The sequence below is a fragment of the Otolemur garnettii genome, unplaced genomic scaffold (genome assembly GCF_000181295.1).
Source record: "Otolemur garnettii isolate 467f Iridium unplaced genomic scaffold, OtoGar3 scaffold00169, whole genome shotgun sequence".
In the NCBI taxonomy this organism is placed as follows: domain Eukaryota; kingdom Metazoa; phylum Chordata; class Mammalia; order Primates; family Galagidae; genus Otolemur; species Otolemur garnettii.
This window is the reverse complement of record NW_003852564.1, coordinates 833,519-851,183: the sequence shown is the minus strand read 5'-3', so window position 1 is coordinate 851,183 and position 17,665 is coordinate 833,519. Positions and strand designations below refer to the sequence as shown.

The 17,665-nt window shown below is 36.0% G+C and overlaps 1 protein-coding gene across 1 annotated transcript in view; it reads right to left on the bottom strand.

Moving 5' to 3' along the window:
• The window catches only part of SLC7A11 (solute carrier family 7 member 11), a 71,166-nt gene that overhangs the window by 45,929 nt on the left and 7,572 nt on the right, over nucleotides 1–17,665 (bottom strand). The window contains exons 3-5 of the mRNA XM_003800149.3: nucleotides 17,238–17,353; nucleotides 6,218–6,343; nucleotides 2,480–2,579 (exon numbers count right to left, since the gene is read on the bottom strand). Of these exons, the coding sequence (XP_003800197.1) occupies nucleotides 2,480–2,579; nucleotides 6,218–6,343; nucleotides 17,238–17,353 (342 nt within the window). The remainder of the gene's footprint in view (nucleotides 1–2,479; nucleotides 2,580–6,217; nucleotides 6,344–17,237; nucleotides 17,354–17,665) is intronic.

Sequence of the window (17,665 nt, the reverse complement as noted above, 5' to 3'; positions counted from 1 at the left end):
TTTTTTTTTTTTTGTCAAACATTATCACAGCTTCAAAGCAGCAGCATAGGGAATGGTGGCTCATTTACAGATCCCCTCTGACAATTCTACAGCACAGTCTTAACAATTCTATCACGAAAAACAGAGAGAGACCAGAAAAGCAGGGATCACAACTGAAAAGTGAATAAATGTCCCTCTCTTTAGGAATTCTTTTACTCTCCATCTTGTTCCATTTACATTCAGATAATACCTTTTATTCTGGAACTCCAAACCAACAGGCTATTTTTTTTCCTAATCACAGTTTCCTTTTTCTAAGACTGATGACCACAGATTAACAGCCAGATTATTTCTACCTCTTCACAAAGCAGCATTCAGGTAGCACAACCACCTGCTATAGAAGCAGTTACTTATCTGTCCCTTACATAAACCACTTGCATCAGATAACTTTCCATTTAAAATCCTGGACTTCTTTGCCAATACTGTGATCGAACTCTCAAGGATAGAAGGAAATCAACGGTTTCTTATTTTCTACCATAGGGAATGGACATGAGGATTAAATGGGTAAAAGCATAAAAATAGTTCGTGTCCACCCCTCAGACTCTATAAACAGAGTAACACTTTAGGTTCAGCATCAGCTAAACCAAATATTAATAAGACAACACAAAAAGAATCTTTATACATGGAGAAATCCATCAGCTCTCAAAAGCCTACAGGAACGGAGGAAATTTGGTCTATGTGAGGCAGGTGATCTGAGTTTTCAATTCTGAGTGGTGGAAAGAGAGGAGGGTAAAAGAATAGTTGAAGGTTCTGTGGGAACAGATGCATGGTACTCACAGGCAAGAGAACTTCATTCAACAGGACTAATCAAATCTCCCTGTGACTATGTCTACATTCCACATTCCTGATTGCGTATTGCTCAGCTCCCAACACGTGGCCGTAACTGAAAGCTCTTGCTACCTCCCCACTTTGCTCTGGCATCCTCTGGTGACCCTCCCAGTGGTTTGGCTGCAGCCCCAGGAAGCAGACTCTGATCCCAGGCTGAATACCCCTAGAACATTTAATTCTTCTTCTAACCCTGTGATCATGCTCAGTTCTTTTCTCTGCCTAGCACCACACTGCTCTTTGGACAAAAGTAAAAAGACTTCAAAAATATTGAGGGATTCAAAATTAATGCTTACATGCAATGACAAGAAAAATATTCTGGGAATATATAAATATGTCACACTGATCTCCTTAGAGCTACAATCATCTAATAATCTTCAAACAAATTTTGCTTTAAAAGCCACTTAAAATTTTAAATTTCTGTACACTCCTAATTCTCCTTTATTTTCATAATTCAATGAGATTAGTAGGGTAAACACTCCACTTATTTTGAAATATATCTTTACATTCCTTGCATTAGCTGGAAGGTAAGATCCCAAACAGTAAAGAAACAAAAGAAACTACATTTGTGTTGAAAATACATTTCCATAAGTTTTGAACTAATGTAGCTTCCTGATATTTTTAGGCTTGTAGACATTCTCACAGCTAAAGCTACATAAGTCTTAGTTTCTTAAATAATGTGAAAAGAAACACATTATTTAAAAATGATAGCAAAAGAAATTGCTATCATTTACCCTAAACCAAGGAAATATATTCTTTCTAGAATGGTTTTGGTGTTTAAATAATGCTTTTATACCTACTGGGCTTTCTCACAATTGTCACTTCAACAAAATTTTACTAAGTAAATAAAATGTATTTTTAAAAATATCCCATTCTTAGCCATTGTTATTCAAATGCCTGAAACAGCCAGGCATATCTACAAAGTCCTAATGCCTTATCCAGAACAGTATTACAGATGGATTACGGATGGATATACATCAAAGAAAATTTATCCATGGCTTCACGATTTTGATCATCTTTGTTGTATATTTTTCTTTTCAGATATTGGGGAAATTTTAAGGAACTTGTAAGGTCCTTCAAAATGTAACAGATTGTCTAGTACACTTGATTTTGTTATGTCGGTTTCTCTTTCCCGGCCTTTGGAGTATCATTTTACCTCCTGGGAATGTCTTACTTAATTCTATATCTGAGTACTTTCTACTTCTTAAGGGAAGGTGGGAAAAATCAATTACTTACCATTTGTGAACACCTTTGGAGCTTTAGCTGGAAGCTCCTTTGACAAGCAAAGTACTATTCTTCGGTACCTTATGGTGCTACTATGTCCTTACTGATACATACTTGTAAGTAATTTGTACTGGCTGCTGGGACTCAGAATTTGTTTTTTATAACATCAGGCTAAATCTAGCAGTCATCTTTACTAGAAACCTGTATGCACCCAGCAACTGGACCAATAGAGGGCCACACCATATTTCTCATTTTGCGGATAGCACATCACTCTGGATCGTGGCTGACCCCATTCGCCTAGCTCTCTGCTTGGTACTCAGCCAAAGTACCAAGCAAAGTGCTTGAAGGAATGAATGAACCATAAAATTCCCCAGATCTGGAGATATCAACTTACCAGCCAGCATATGCATACATTCCATAATAAAATGCTAGGGGCAACCCCATAATACTAGCATCTCTTCCGGAAAAAGCATCTTTAAAGTGCTGTGTTTGACCTGTAATCAGAAGAAGATGATGTTAGTGGTTTCCAGAAGATGGGTTATTATTCTCTCTTTAATCATGAACATGGGGAAAAGGAGGTGAACCCCACTGTTGTAGGTCTAGATTTCTTACTCTCTACTCATTACCTGCTCTATTATTAGGACTGTACCAATTCTAGAGAAGAAGTCCAATAAGTATATTCATCACATCAACACTATTTCACATTTCTCTATGACTAAAGTTATAGCAAAGATGAAAATGGCATTTTGAAAAAGAATCCCTTGTTTAAGTGTGCTTCTACTGTGACCAAGAAAGGAGACTAAAAATCTTCTGTAACTTCATTAGGAATGTGGAAGAATTATTAAAAGCAAAAATAATGCACTGCCTGACTACAAAGAAATATCCAAGGTTCTATCCTTAATGAGAAGGTGGCAGGAAACCCCAGAACCACTTCTACATCATTTGATTCTGTTGACCATGTGCTGTTCATTAGACCCTGCCTCCTAGAACAGGGGTTGAAAACACTGAGGACCATATTGGCCAGCCCAACCTGGAAGCCTGTCTTATAAATAATGTTTTATTGTAATATAACCATGCACATTCATTTAAGGATTGTTCATGGCTGGTTTTACCCTACAATAGCAGATCTGAGTAATTTCAACAGAGACCATATAAGTCACAAAGTTAGAAATATTTACTGTCTGGACCTTTATAGAAGAAGCCCACTGACCCTGTGGCCTTGTCCTACAGAATGGTAGGGTTTCCTTCTAGGAACATTGAAAACACACATACACACACACACACATACATATATAAATATATATATATATATATAAAAATTATATCAAACTTTAAAATAAATATTTCAAAAATGTGTCAATTGGTAGATTGAATGCATTTATTCATCACATATTTTTCTATTTTATGAATCACAGATGACCTTTGCTTGCATATCTTTTGGATAGTTTAAAAAGCTAGCAATTCAGGTTTACTTTGGTCAGTTAATAGCCAAGCAGAAAAAAAAAATGCTTCTGTTTCGGAAAGAAACCAGCAATGAAATTATTCATTGGGAAATGTAATTTTGTTTTAAAATCGATCTCAATGTCACTAAATGAAAGGGGTGTGAGAGGTGGGTGAAGTATTTGAGGCACTCTAACATCAAAGTCAAATCCTAGTTGCTGACTGCACCGTCCAGCACATCCTATATTGATATAACATGTGTAAGTTGAGTCCAAAAATGAAGAGTGTTGACGCATATATTAGGCAATTGTTCCCTCAAAGTAAACAATTCCCAAACATAGGTCATTTTTAAAGTAGTAGAGTAAATTCAGAATTCCCATTTTGCTAAAACATTTCTGTGTACTTATAGGAGAAAAATATAAATACTGAAATTCAGATAAAAACATCTGTTGATAGCCGGGTGTTGTGCTGAGCGCCTGTAATCCCAGCTACTTGGGAGGCTGAGGCAAGAGTATCACTTAAGCCCAAGAGTTGAAAGTTGTTGTGAGCTGTGACTTCACAGCACTCTACTGAGGGTGACATAATGAAACTCTGTCTCAAAAAAAAATCTGTTGAATATTCTTTTTTTCATGATTTTTAAGTCTCTTCAGCATACAAGGCAAATATTTCTAAGAGTGTAGCACCAAATAATCAATAAGAAAAATCAAACTCTGTGAAGACTGAGTTATAAGCACCAATCTTCAAAAGTGCTATTTTGAAAGTCTCACAAAAAGGGAAGCATTTTATTTCTAAACTTCAGAAATATTTTGTCTACAAATCAGAGTTCTCAAGAAGATGAACGTCAAAACATTCAAAGGAAAGTTGAACAAATACTTATAAGTTATTACTATGTTTGGGAACTGAATAGAGTACAATCTGTTAGTAAAGTGTTTATCTTTGTACAGTTTCAAAATATGTGATCACGTTTGCGATAAAGTCACAATTTCATAGCAATAGAACAAATATATCTGCTAAGAATAACCTCCAAAATATTACAAAATACACTAAATATGGTAATGTTCTCAGGGAATTTCTCTGTTGGATGACATCATGAAAAAGCCTGGTCACTTTAAGCACTGACATCATCATAATTCACTAAAGTATCCTTCTATTTTAATTGTCAAACAGAATTCAAGAGATGCATCATGATCTCTGCTCTTAAGGAATTTGCAATACAGTAACATTTGGGCAACCGAATTTTGACTCTTGTGCAAACAAGTGGCAAAAATCCACTACAGTCTATGATGCTCCCTATAGTGTCTTACGCCATACAGAAAAAAAAAGAAAACAGATCTTAATTTCAGGGGCTAATTTATCATCTTTTCTAATCAAAACTGGGACTAGAGAAGAGCCAATGACCTAGAGATTCTATGCTCCTTACAAAAGACTAAAGATTTAGCCCAAGGAAAGCAAGCACCAACAGAACAGATTACTTTGCCTACATCCCAAATGAATGTAGATACGAGCAGGCCAGCTCTGGGGCGGCTCAGGTGAACTAGAAGAGCAAGCTCATGGCTTCTCTTCAGTGCAAACTCTGGCATTCAAAATCTCTGTCCTGTTTATTCTGTGCTGGCTGAGGTTGCTGAATTTGATAAAAGCATTTCCGCCAGCAGAGCTGTAAGATCTCCCACCAGGCTTATTAAATGGGCGAGGGCATCTCCTCTCCCAGCTCCAGAGTGGCCACTCTGGTCTCCCAGTGTTTTTTACTGTTTAATGCCTCTACCCACAGAAATGATTTTGCTGAACTTTGGCATTTTCTTTTGCCTTGTCTAACTCTCCTCCTGCAATGTCATTAAATTTCTCTATAAATTCTCTTTCTTGGAACAGACAGTAGCAATGTAAACATTAAATACTCAGGATGCCCGAGTTATATGTCACTCTTTTACAATTTTTCCTCACGTTCCAGTTTATTTCCTACTATTGTGGCTATTGCTAATTAAATCTCTCATGGGGACCTCTTTCTCTTCCAGAAATTTCCACTAAAACACCGAAACTAAATTTCACCACTTAACTTCTTTTTTTTATTATGCACTAAATTTTATAAAGCAAATAATCTCAAAAATGTTACAGTTCTGAAGAAATGCAAAATTTACATTAAAATAATGAAGCAATAAAATGGAGCTTTTTACATCTATTTTTAGTGTCATATCATATGTAGTTTTTAGGAATGCTGTTCCCATGTCTGATTCCTCTTTCTGAGGATATCATTGTCAAGGTAAAAGAAACAATTATCAGAAAGCAAAAAAAAAGAAGATTTTTTATTATTTTTCACATATCTGCTTCTATTTTAATCTTTGTTAATATTATTAGACAAATTTAAAGTAAAAATAAGAAGACACATTTATCTATAGTTAAAACTAAATGGTAGATTTTTTTTTCACTTAGAGTTTTTCACTCCGGTTTGTACTGAGAGAATTCACTGATACCTTATTTTGTTGCTTGGCCCAGTCTTAATCCTCTTGCTGCCATTCAACTGTAAATACCAACTCACCCACAATGTAGCAGGCTTCCAAATCAATTAGATGACAGTATAGAATTTAAGTTCCACAAGCAGAAACTAATTAAGGATTCTGCTACTATAAGCAAAAGTTAGTGTTAAAAGAGACCAAAAGCAGATACGCATTTTAAAAAGCATTTACTTTTCAGCCCATACCTTTAATTAGTTGCATAACTCCAGGGACTATAATTATCAGAATTGCTGTGAGCTTGCAAAAGGTTAGGAAAATCTGGATCCGAGCACTCCAGCTGACACTCATGCTATTTAGGACCATCACGGTAGCTGCAAACAAATAGAAGCAGTTAAAGAAGGTGAATGCTCATTGACACGAAGACATTTTACATTCTTGTTACTCAAAGTGTAACTTGTGAATCAGCAGCACTGGCATGCTGGAAGGGTTTCAGAAATGCAGAATCCCAGTTCCTGCTTCAAACCTAATGAACACAATTCTACTCCTCATCCAGCTCGCTGGGTAATTTTTAGGCATATTATTAAAGTTTGAGAAGCTTAAATAAAACCTTTGGACAACAAGAATTCCTTTCTTGTTCTTTGTATATGTCAATAGAGTGGACATATATTGTAGTACTCTAAAACTCAGATATTTTTAACAAAACCCTGAAGTTATCACAGCATGCAATCAGATTGCTGAATTTGATTCTTTAGCTTGATAAGGCAACTGTGTCCTAACTCACACCTGTCACAGTGGATCGCACTCAAGAAGGGACAAGAAGAAAAGCTGGCTAAAATCTTGTTCTTCCTTCTCAGGACTAGCCTTAGTTGGCACTTTTTCAATTTTCACATTAAGTAGTGACTTTTAATCTACCATACGCATACAGGCTTCTAAAACAGGTTTGGGGACTTGAGTAAAACATCATAAAGTGATAAGCCCAAAAGCGTTTTTCCCAAACTAGGATGCACACTGGGTTCAAACCAGTAGCATTTCCTGTTCTTAATGATGCTAGCTACAGTTTTCCAAGCAGCAGTCACCATCCACCCTCCCTACCTTCTGGACCATGAAAACCTGGAGGGTAGAATAAGGGATATTGCTAGTATCCAGCGCCATGCCTGACCCAGCTACTTTTTTTTTTTTTTAGAGAGAGAGTCTCACTTTATTGCCCTTGAGTAGAGTAGAGTGCTGTGGTGTCACAGCTTACAACAACCTCCAACTCCCCGGCTTCGGCAATTCTCTTGCCTCAGGCTCCCAAGTACCTGGGACTACAGGCACCTGCTGATGTTCTAAGACCTCCCTCCTCTACTCTACTAGAATATCTGAGGTTATTCTAGCCAGTGGATTTCAACTTTATGCTCTTTCCAAAACCCTATGTTTAGTGTGAACAAAATTTTTAAAATAACTACTTCATTCCTGACACTTGCAGTTGTTATCTATAAGCTTTACTTTTATAAAGGTGAATTCACCCTAAATGAATATCAAAATGTCTAAAAAATATTTCTCAGGAGATGAAACAAAACACAGAATTCTCACAATTCAAGTTGTAATTGCAATTGGAAGTTTTCCTATATACAGGAATAAGAGGTAATTTCATGGTTTCCATTGCCTGATATATAGTCATGAGCTCACTTCAGAATTTAAAAATTAATGCAGGCCTCTTTACCTATTTGCCCTGGCAATGGAGGCCCATTCGCTTTCTGTGGCTAATGTTTCCTGCTGCATAAGCTTTCTTATTTTGCAAGCCTATCTTTCTCTTCCTCAATAAACTTTGTTTCATGTTTGCCTTAAAAAAAAAAGTCAGTGCAATTATCAACACTTAATATATAATCGCAAACATTTTAAAACAATGCAGACCCCTTAAGGAAGGTTAATTTAAGGTATATCCTTTTAATGGTTTACATTTGGCGATTTAAAATTATGAAGGAGTTAAATATTTATTACAAAAAAGATGTTCATATATAGTACTGACCGAGACAGCAAGTTACAGAAAGATGAAGGGATGGCTAGAGAGAGTGAGACAGAGAGAGGGAAAAAAAAAAGATCTGGAAGAATATTTATCAAAATGTTAGTCACAGGTATCTAAAGATGATAGAATACCAAATTTTTCTTAATTCGTTTAATAAATTTTATAATGAACATGCAGCATTTTCGTGATTATACTCAACAGCTTTGAATTGTATGTGTGAAATTTATTTAAATGTTCTCGTCACAAAGCAAAATCAAAAAGAAAAGGAGGGAAAACTAGGTCAGGTGATTGATGTGTTAACTAACTTGACTGTTTTCACAAAATGTCTGGATATCAAATCATCACAGTGTATAACTGAAAAATTATTTATTTGTCAAGTATGTCTCAATAAAGCTGGAAAATGTAAACAAAGCAACAAAGCACATTTTATTTGATGGTATCATGTCATATTTTCTATTTTTCAGTTCTAGTCATTCAACCAAGCACATTTTATTTTTGACAAAAATTTAAAATTAGGGAAAAAAGTATAATAAGCAGTTACTTGTGAAGAGGTATTTCGAAGGAGTAATGATGAGAATGACCAGAAGGGCCGAAGCCCTGACTGAGCACAGGGGAGGCAATGAGGGCAGGTTTTATTTATGCTTGAAACAGAAAACATGAAGAAATAGGTCCATTGTCAATGCAAAGGGCATTATTTTATCAGAGAAATGACAAACATACAATTATTTCTCTCTCCCCAATATAGTTCACTTCTATATGGAAAATTATTTATTTATTTGGAAAATAAATTAGTGTAACTCTGCTCTGCCCTTCACCATCCAGGGATTCTTTTCCTTCATCCCATGCAAATGACTGTGCGATGAGTCATCATATGAAAATGATTTTTTTTTAATTAAGGAGGCTCAGTATTGGCATGAAAGTGAAAAAATTGGTCTCATGTTCCCACCAGCAACAAAAGAGCACTGTTTTCTTTTCAATAGAGCTCCTAAAGCCCAAAGCACTCTGTTCCTGAAAGTAATCCTCAATAGGAATCAGCTGTGGTATAAAGCGGATGCGAGAAAAAGAGGAATGAAAGAGAAAAAGGGAAAAGAGGTAGGCACAAAAGCAGGAAGAAAAGAAGCAAGGAAGGAGAGAGAAAAACACATTCTTATTTTTGGAACATCTAACCATCTATATATTTTAAAAAAAGAAAAGAGGGCTTATTACTTTCATGGAGAATGTAAATAGCTAATGCCTGTTGAAATGGAAAAAACAAACAATAAGTGAGATTTTATTTCCCACATTATAAAGTTTTCTTAGTTAAATGGAAGACGAAATCAAACAAACATCATGAGTATCTGTGAAAAATCTCACCTTATTTTTCTCCTAGCTGAAACAAAAATTCTGGTTCAGATGCTAGAATACTGCTGGTGGGAATGTAAATTAGTACAGCCACTATGGAAAATAGTAAGGGGGTTCCTCATAAACTAAAAGTAAATCTACCTTCTAATCAAGCAATCTCACTGCTGGGTGTAGATCCAAACAAAAGGAAATCAGTGTATCAAAGAGACATCTGCATGCCCTTGTTTATTGCAGAACCACTCACAAGAGGCAAGATAGGGAATTATCCTAAGTATCCATCTGCAGATAAATTAATAAAGAAAATGTGGTATATATACACAGTGGAATACTACTCAGCCATAGAAAAGAATAAAATGCTGTCATTTTCAACAACATGGAAATTACGTGACATGAAATAAGCCAGGCACAGAAAGATGAATAGGTGGGAGCTAAAAATGTTGATCTCATGGAGGTGGAGAGTAGAATGATAGTTACCAAATGCTGGAAAATGGAAGATGAAGACAGGTTATTTAATGGGCACAAAAATACGTTTGATAGATAGAATTACTCTAGTGTTCAATAGCCTAGTAGGGTTACTATGGTTATCAATAATTTATTGTATTTTAAAAAATAGATAGAAGAAAAATTGGGGAATGTTTCTAACACAAAGAAACTAGTGGATCTGGTGATAGATATCCCAGTTACCTTGATTTGATCATTATACATTGTAGACAGTATTGAAACATCTCATAAACCCTAAAATATGTATAATTATTATGTGTCAAAAAGTTTTAAAATAAAATATGTACAAAATACGTTTAAAAACAATTCTTCAAAGAAGATATATAGATTGCAAATAAGTCCATTAAAAAGATGCATCTTTAGTTTTGCAGGAAATACAAAATAAAAATAAGAGCTATCAAAGCTCACCTATTAGAATGTCTGAATTTAAAAAGACTGATCCTAGCAATTATTGACAAACATGTGGGGGCCAATGTACACTGCTAGTGGGAATATGGAATGGTATGACCAGCTTGGTAGAGTCTGGTAAATTTTTTGAAAAGTCAAACATGTATCTACCACATGACTCACACATTCCACTGCCAGGTATTTGCCCAAGAGAAACATAAAACATATGACTTTACAAAGGCTTGCCCTTAAAGATTAATAGTGGCTTTATTTGTGATAGCTCAAAACTGGAAACCACCCAAATGTTCATTAACATACGAAAGGATAAAGAAATTGTAGTATACCTTTATAATGAAATACTAGACAGCCATTTTAAAAGGGGTGAACTATGGAGACATACAGATATGGATGATTCTTAAAATAATTATCCTGGACAAATAAACCAGGAGCCAGAAAAATAAGAGTCCATGCTATATGATTCTAAATACAATGCTAGAAAAGAGAGACTAGCCTTTTGGAAAATGGCCCCAGGAGAGAGTAGGGATGGTTAACATATTCAGTATCTGGATTGGGTGACAGTTTCACAAGTTTATCCATATACCACACTTTATCAAATTGTACATTTTAAGTGTGTGTTTTATTGTATGTTAATTCCACTTCCATAAAACTATTTAAGAAAAAAGAAAAGACAGATATTTCCCAAAGGTTTTTCCAAACCCTGTTTCATCTGAGCATCCAGACGTTACATTCATTATGGGGTACACCGAATTCTAAGTGAGGCGCACCTGTATGCCCCTCCAGGGACAGCTTAGCAGGTAAGAAAGAACCTGGACAGAGGCCCAGGGACACTCTCCAGCATCTGTAACTGCCGCTTCACCGTGCAGCCTTACCTCAAACTTCAGGCCGTGTATGTTGCTTATCCAACAATATTGAAAAGGGATTTGGGATTCACTAAATGCAAGAGTTTTCTGAGTTCTCAAAACAAACAATAGCTATTTTTAAAAACTACCCTATATGCCCACATTGTAATAATCAAAGAAATTTGAGCCAGGTCTCTAGCTCTAGCTTTAATTCCCTTGGATTATAATTGCTAATTTTACACATGAGGAAACAATCAGTTTGGGTTTACTTTTTGACTTCCCTTAAATATCAAAATAAAAATAGGGGCTACGTATCTTTTATTTACTTATTTACAGTGCAGTTTCCTAAGAGCCGAAATACAGCAATGCAAGCTGTATCTATAAATCCTGGAGATAAGAAATACATATTTGAAGGGAGCTGTATTTGAAGAGGATGTTTAGGGGAACGTGCAAGACTGAAGCTGTGATTTAAGGACTGGCAAGTATTTCTTTCTGCCCTCGGTGTAATTCAAGTCTGCCTTCGGTTTTGAAGAGTGAAATTACAGAGACTGGATATATTGGGTTTTCGACCATGTTCCCTTTCTCCTTGGCTTCTGACTTCTGACTGCTTCATGCTAAACCAGTAAAATATAGGGAGGCCGTCTACGTGTGCTGCACGCTGAGATAAAGCGGCTTGTTCCACTGCTTTTTTGTAATGGCTGCCTGGGTTCCCTTTATCTTTTTGTTAAGATCCATTTCCAGGATGCAGTAAGTTCAGACAGGGTGTGTAGCAATAAATAACCTTAAACAAGCAAGGAGACCCTCAACATCCAGGCCTCCGCTACCGGGAATAAAAATGGTAAGCATCATGTAAATGTAAACTATGGTTTTCAGGGCAAACATTGTGTAAAGACTTTACATGGATAATGATATTTAATTCTCATATTTCTGTGACATGGTTACTATTATTGGCCTCCTTTTTCAGATAAGCAGCTGAGACTTGAGATATTAATTTACTCAGGTTTACATAGGTAGGAAGTGTGAAGATAGGATTGGAGCCCAGGTGATCTTACTGCAAAGCCCACATTTCTACCATGAGCCCCCAGGTAACGAGGAAGAGGTTCAAAGGACATTCAACCCGCCTCACTATATACCTAGTTTTTTCCAACTGGTGATGGATCTTCCTCTCTGAAAAGATTTGTGCTTATCTAGCTGGAATTTTAGGACACTTTGATTCCACATTTTATTTGTCATCCTCCTAAAAAATATATGATACTTGTACTTGCATACTTTAAAACTATGCATATCTACCTAAGTATTGGTTGTCTTGGGAATTGGTAATTTAGTTACAGTAGAAAAAGAGTGGGTATAGCCACTTCATGTGCTATCTTTGAAATGCTAACACAGAGTCTTAGATTTCCTTTCATGTAATTGAACAGTGACAGGAAAATATGATTTTCAAAAAGAATATAAAGTAATACATTTATAGAACTGGTTAATTTTTCTTTTCCACGATGCAATCACAAATGCTATTTTGTTTCTCTCCGTTCCTCCCAATGAGTTTTGAGACATAGGATAGGGCTCCTAACTTATCTATATAAAATAAATCAGCTTGGAAATTGAGACCTAACAATTGAACTTGTTAGGGGTTGATCTGAGACTAGATCTCATATTCTAAGGAAAGTATTTTATTACCATATTCTGCCATTCAAGTGTATCTTTATTTAGGGTCTAGTTTCAGGAGAACAGAATAGACTAAATATTTTAAATATTGCATATATTTCAGTGCTGATTGAAGCTACGAAAGCAGTGAAAATTCATAGACTTCCACAGAAGGAATAGTGAGTAATGTCAGCATTGGGTGACAGGAGAGCTGTCACATGTGAATATAAAGATTTTCCAGCGAAACTTTCATGTGGCTGACACACTTACCAGAATGGACAGGATTTGAGATAAGGAAAAGCATTTCATCCTTACTAATTTGACAGAAATGAAGCATAGCACTTTTTAAAATGGGGTTCAATTAACATTTAGTTAACTCCCACCCCCAATGCATTGTCATTCCTCAAATGGTTAGTTACCATTTCACAAAATTTGAAATTTTATTCATCTGTGATACAATAAGACCCTTCTTCTATCTGCTCTTTTTCTATACTTAACTAGAGATTTCAAACTACCACAAACTGTTTCTCTCCCCAAAGATCATAGAGGAGCAATTCGTCCAATTAAATGGATTTCTACATCTCAGTAACCTTCCACCCTGAACAGGTAGAAAATCTCTTATATTCACCTTGAAGAGTCCAGGATGTGAGAAATTTGCCCTTAGGTAAATTTCTCCTTCTCTATCTCCATCTTCATTCCTGTTGCTCCGTGCAAGCTAAATTTTTCTTAAAGACAATCTGACTTTCCCAATTAGGCCCCTGATTTACACTACCTACCACTAAGTCCTAAGAATATCCAGTCATCTTCACTGCTTTGATTATGAAACACAGTTTTTCCTTCTCAGAATCTCAGAAGCAAGAGATTGCAAGGGAACATCAAAATTTATAAATTGTTATAATTAGTGGCAAAAACAGAATAAAGTGTCTGGGTTCATCTAATGTTTACTGAGTCTATTTGGTAACTGTTCCATGACGAATTTCTGCTAAAGATGTCTTATAAAGCCCAGCATACTCAGTTATCCTTTCCAGAGCTGCTTTAAAAATTGGCTTGAACAGTTTCCATTTAATCTTCTAAAATTTGGCCCTTTAAAATGTTTGATAGAATTGGGATAAATAAGAGGAATAGTCATTTAGACTTACAAAAATATATTATTATGATCCATCTGATTTCAAGCCCAAAGTGACAAAATTTGTGGAGTTAGAAATATTTTCGTAGGATCTAGTTAAAGTCCACTGCGGTGATTTTCAACTGGTGTGTCCTGCAAGGATCTTAGGTGTGCCAAGAAAATTTTTAGAGATCATTAATTAAATTATTTTCGAAAGAAGCTCAAAGCACAGTAAGTATATTCTTTTTTTTGAGACAGAGTCTCAAGCTGTCACACTGGTTAGAGTGCTGTATCATCACAGCTCACAGCAACCTCAAACACTTGGACTAAATCCATTCTCTTGCTTCAGCCTCCCAAGAAGCTGGACTACAGGCGCCTGCCACAAAGCCCAGCTATTTTGGGGTACTGTTGTCTTTGTTGTTTAGCAGGTCCAGGCCTGACTCAAACCTGCCAGCCTGGTGTACGTGGCCAGCTCCCTACTCACTGAGCTACGGGCAATGCCCTACCTTTTTTTTTTTTAACTCTTTCTTTAATCAACATAATTTAAGTGTACTATGGAAGTTTAACTATAGGTTCAAGTTTGCCATGAAATAAAAAAATGTTAAAAAAACACTGGTCTACTGATTATAGCTTTTAATTAATAAATTTCTGTTGTTAATTCCCCAGATGCTGCCTCTGCCCTTCTCTTTTCTTAATGGAATAGTTGTGATGCAGTCAGCTATTCAAGGGACAGAATAAGATAGCTATACCAATGGCTGTTAGTCCAGAGTTGGAGGCTGCTGTGAGCTGTGTGATGCCACAGCACTCTACCGAGGATGATAAAGTGAGACTCTGTCTCTACAGAAAAATAACTAAATAAATAAATAATAAAATTAAGGAAAATAAAGAACTTTCTATGGGAAAAGCATTCTGCTACAGGTCTTAAAAATGTGACTTAATTTCATTCTTCTTTAACTATTCCCAGTAGATTATATATTTTTTCATAGCTATTTTACCAATAAATAAAATCAAAGCTTAGAGCTTTAATAATTAACCCCAAATCACATTATCAAGACATTATAAAACCAAATACAATTCCAGGTTTTATTTGCCTCTAGAGCCTGAGCTATAATCTCTGTGCTAAAATGGTTCATCCCACAAAAACTCGTGGTGCTAGATCAGAACACTGTACTGTGGAAACTCTATTTCATTTCACCACACTTTTTCTACTGCTTGAGAAAACTGAAGGTATCTAATGCTCCACGTTCAATAAGTAAACAGATTATGGACTTTTCTACTCTAGAAAATAATTCTAGTGGTTTTCTCATAAAATTGGTCAGCCAACAAATATTTATGGTACACTAATAACATGCTAGGAGATGTGTGGGGAGCTCAAAATACAGCAATGGACAGATTCCTAATCTCATGGAACATCAAAAGATGTTTTTCCAAAAAGCATCAAGAGCTGTCATTTATACCATGTTCTTAATAAGTTACAAGCATTACCTCCAAACAATTTACGTTTAATATCATTTAATCTTCATAACACCCTATAACCCTGGCATAATTTACACATAAGTATCCTGAGGTACAGTAATGTTAAGTGACTTGACCCCTCCCTGTCCTCCCCCCCATCTCATATCTACAGGTTATGCTAAAGGCAAATTGAATCAAGTACACCAGTACCTTTCTGAACTTAGAAATGTCAGTTTTGAGTATTTTTCTTTGTCTTTACACAGATTTCACAGAAGAACAATATGTATACATTTGGCAAATAAAGCAGGAAATACAAGATGAAACTACTTAAGTTCAGAAACGTAAGTACCTAGCACTAGAGATGTGTTCATGTGTAATTCCTAATGCTTTTATGAAAACTAACCCCTGGCCTCTCTATTGTCAAATGTGCGTTGATCTCTTGGTTGCCCTTTTGAAACCCCTTAGCCATACATGACTAAAAATTCTTTCCTGAGCATGCAATTCAGTTATTCCTCTGTAACTGTCTGAGTTTTAACTACTCATCAAACGTGATCATACTGTTTCTTGAAACAGTGATTTGAATAGCGTCTAGACTTAGATGGCTGGATGTCCATTCCCACATTAGTCAAGGATTTGATGTCTGAAATCTTATAGGAAGTTGGAGTTATTTTGGGGTTCATAACTTACACAATTTTTTACATGTTCCTCTTTCTCCTTTTTCCTTTTTTCAATTTCTGTACCCATTGATAAAAGATGAACAACTCTTAATTTGGAGACCATAAAGAAATCTCCTAATTCAGAAATGCTACCAATAATCAGATCTCAAGGAAAAAAATCTCATATGCCCAACAATAGGCAGTTAAGACTATCACACTGAAAGTGATAGCTGCTAACTATACGATGTATAAATACAAGATACACATCCAACGTAACTCCATGATGATATATGACTCATTACTTAATGTACCACTGAGGTAAATTAATTTCCAATTCTAATTATCCATAGGATAATGAGGTTTTCATTTTTAAAAGTCTCTCTTATATACAATCCACTAAATATTTTATTAACGAAGTAGGCTTTATATGCCTATTTTAAAAATTAGCCATTGTTGGCACTCAGAAAACGATACCCCAAAATGAAGGCCTCAGAAGCAAAAGTTTTTCTCTGCCTTTTTCCCCATCCTCCTGTCTCTCAGTCCCTTCTTCCCTGAGGCTAGCCATAGAAACAAGAATCCTTCTTCTCCAAGGCAGTTCATAGAAACCCGGAGACCCTTTCTCCTACAGTCAACCATAAAACTTAAAATTATTATTCTAACTTTCCATCTGCCTTTCTGTGTAAAAGTTACCTCCCCACCAAAAAATAACCTGACCTACTTTGTTTGATGGTCATAAGGCCCTCTTTACAACAGGGTCCCGCCTCATACCCAGCAGGAAGGAACACACACTCAGAAAGACCAAGAAGTATCCAGACAGATAGGCCTTCTGGGTTTCCCACTTAGTCTGTTAGCATTAGACCACACCTTTTTGATCCAATCACATTTTTATACTTCTCTCCATACTTTGTTGAGTCTAAGATTAAAAATAGACAATTTCCCCTATTATCTTTGGGTCTTCATTCTAAAGGCCTCCACATATACATGTTAAATACATGTTGTATACACCTTTTTTCAATTAATTTGCCTTTTGCAAGCTGCTTTTTCAGCAAACTTTTAAAAAGCACAGAGGAACTTTCACTTCGACCCCTAAACCATTTTATCCTTTGACCCAATATAGAACTGGCAAGTAAGGTAATGTCAGAGGCCACTTCAAATGTATATTCTTTTATCATTCAACACAAATTTGCAACTGTATGCAAAAGAGAACATGGTATGTGGAGCAGTCTTCACCATGGAAAAAATCTAAAGAAACTTGGTCTCAAATCACTTTTTTGCCATTATTTTCTTTTTCACATGCATACCTAGAATACTCACTTATGCCCACAGCTGTAATGAGCTTGATTGCAAGTTCAGGAATTTCACAGTGAATAAAAAATGGTTCCAGAATGTAGCGTCCAAATGCCAGGGATATCACAGCAGTAGCTGCAGGGCTAAAAAATATATAAAATAATTAATTAATTAAACACAGGGGAAAAATACCATTTTCATCAATCTTTTTTCTACCGTAAACTATTGCTTTTTAGCATATGGTATAGGACGATACCATAAATTTCTTAATTTTCTTCTTCACCTAGAGGCCCTTCCCTCATCCTTCCAAACAAAACCATTTTCCTATTCTCCATCGAAACATGCTCAGGATATATACAAATCCCTCCCCTTGCACTCACGGCTCCATCTGGTCTAAGCCCCTTTCTACCTCTTCAGTTGGCTTTCTCCCACTAGAAGGATCTGAAATTCCCTTC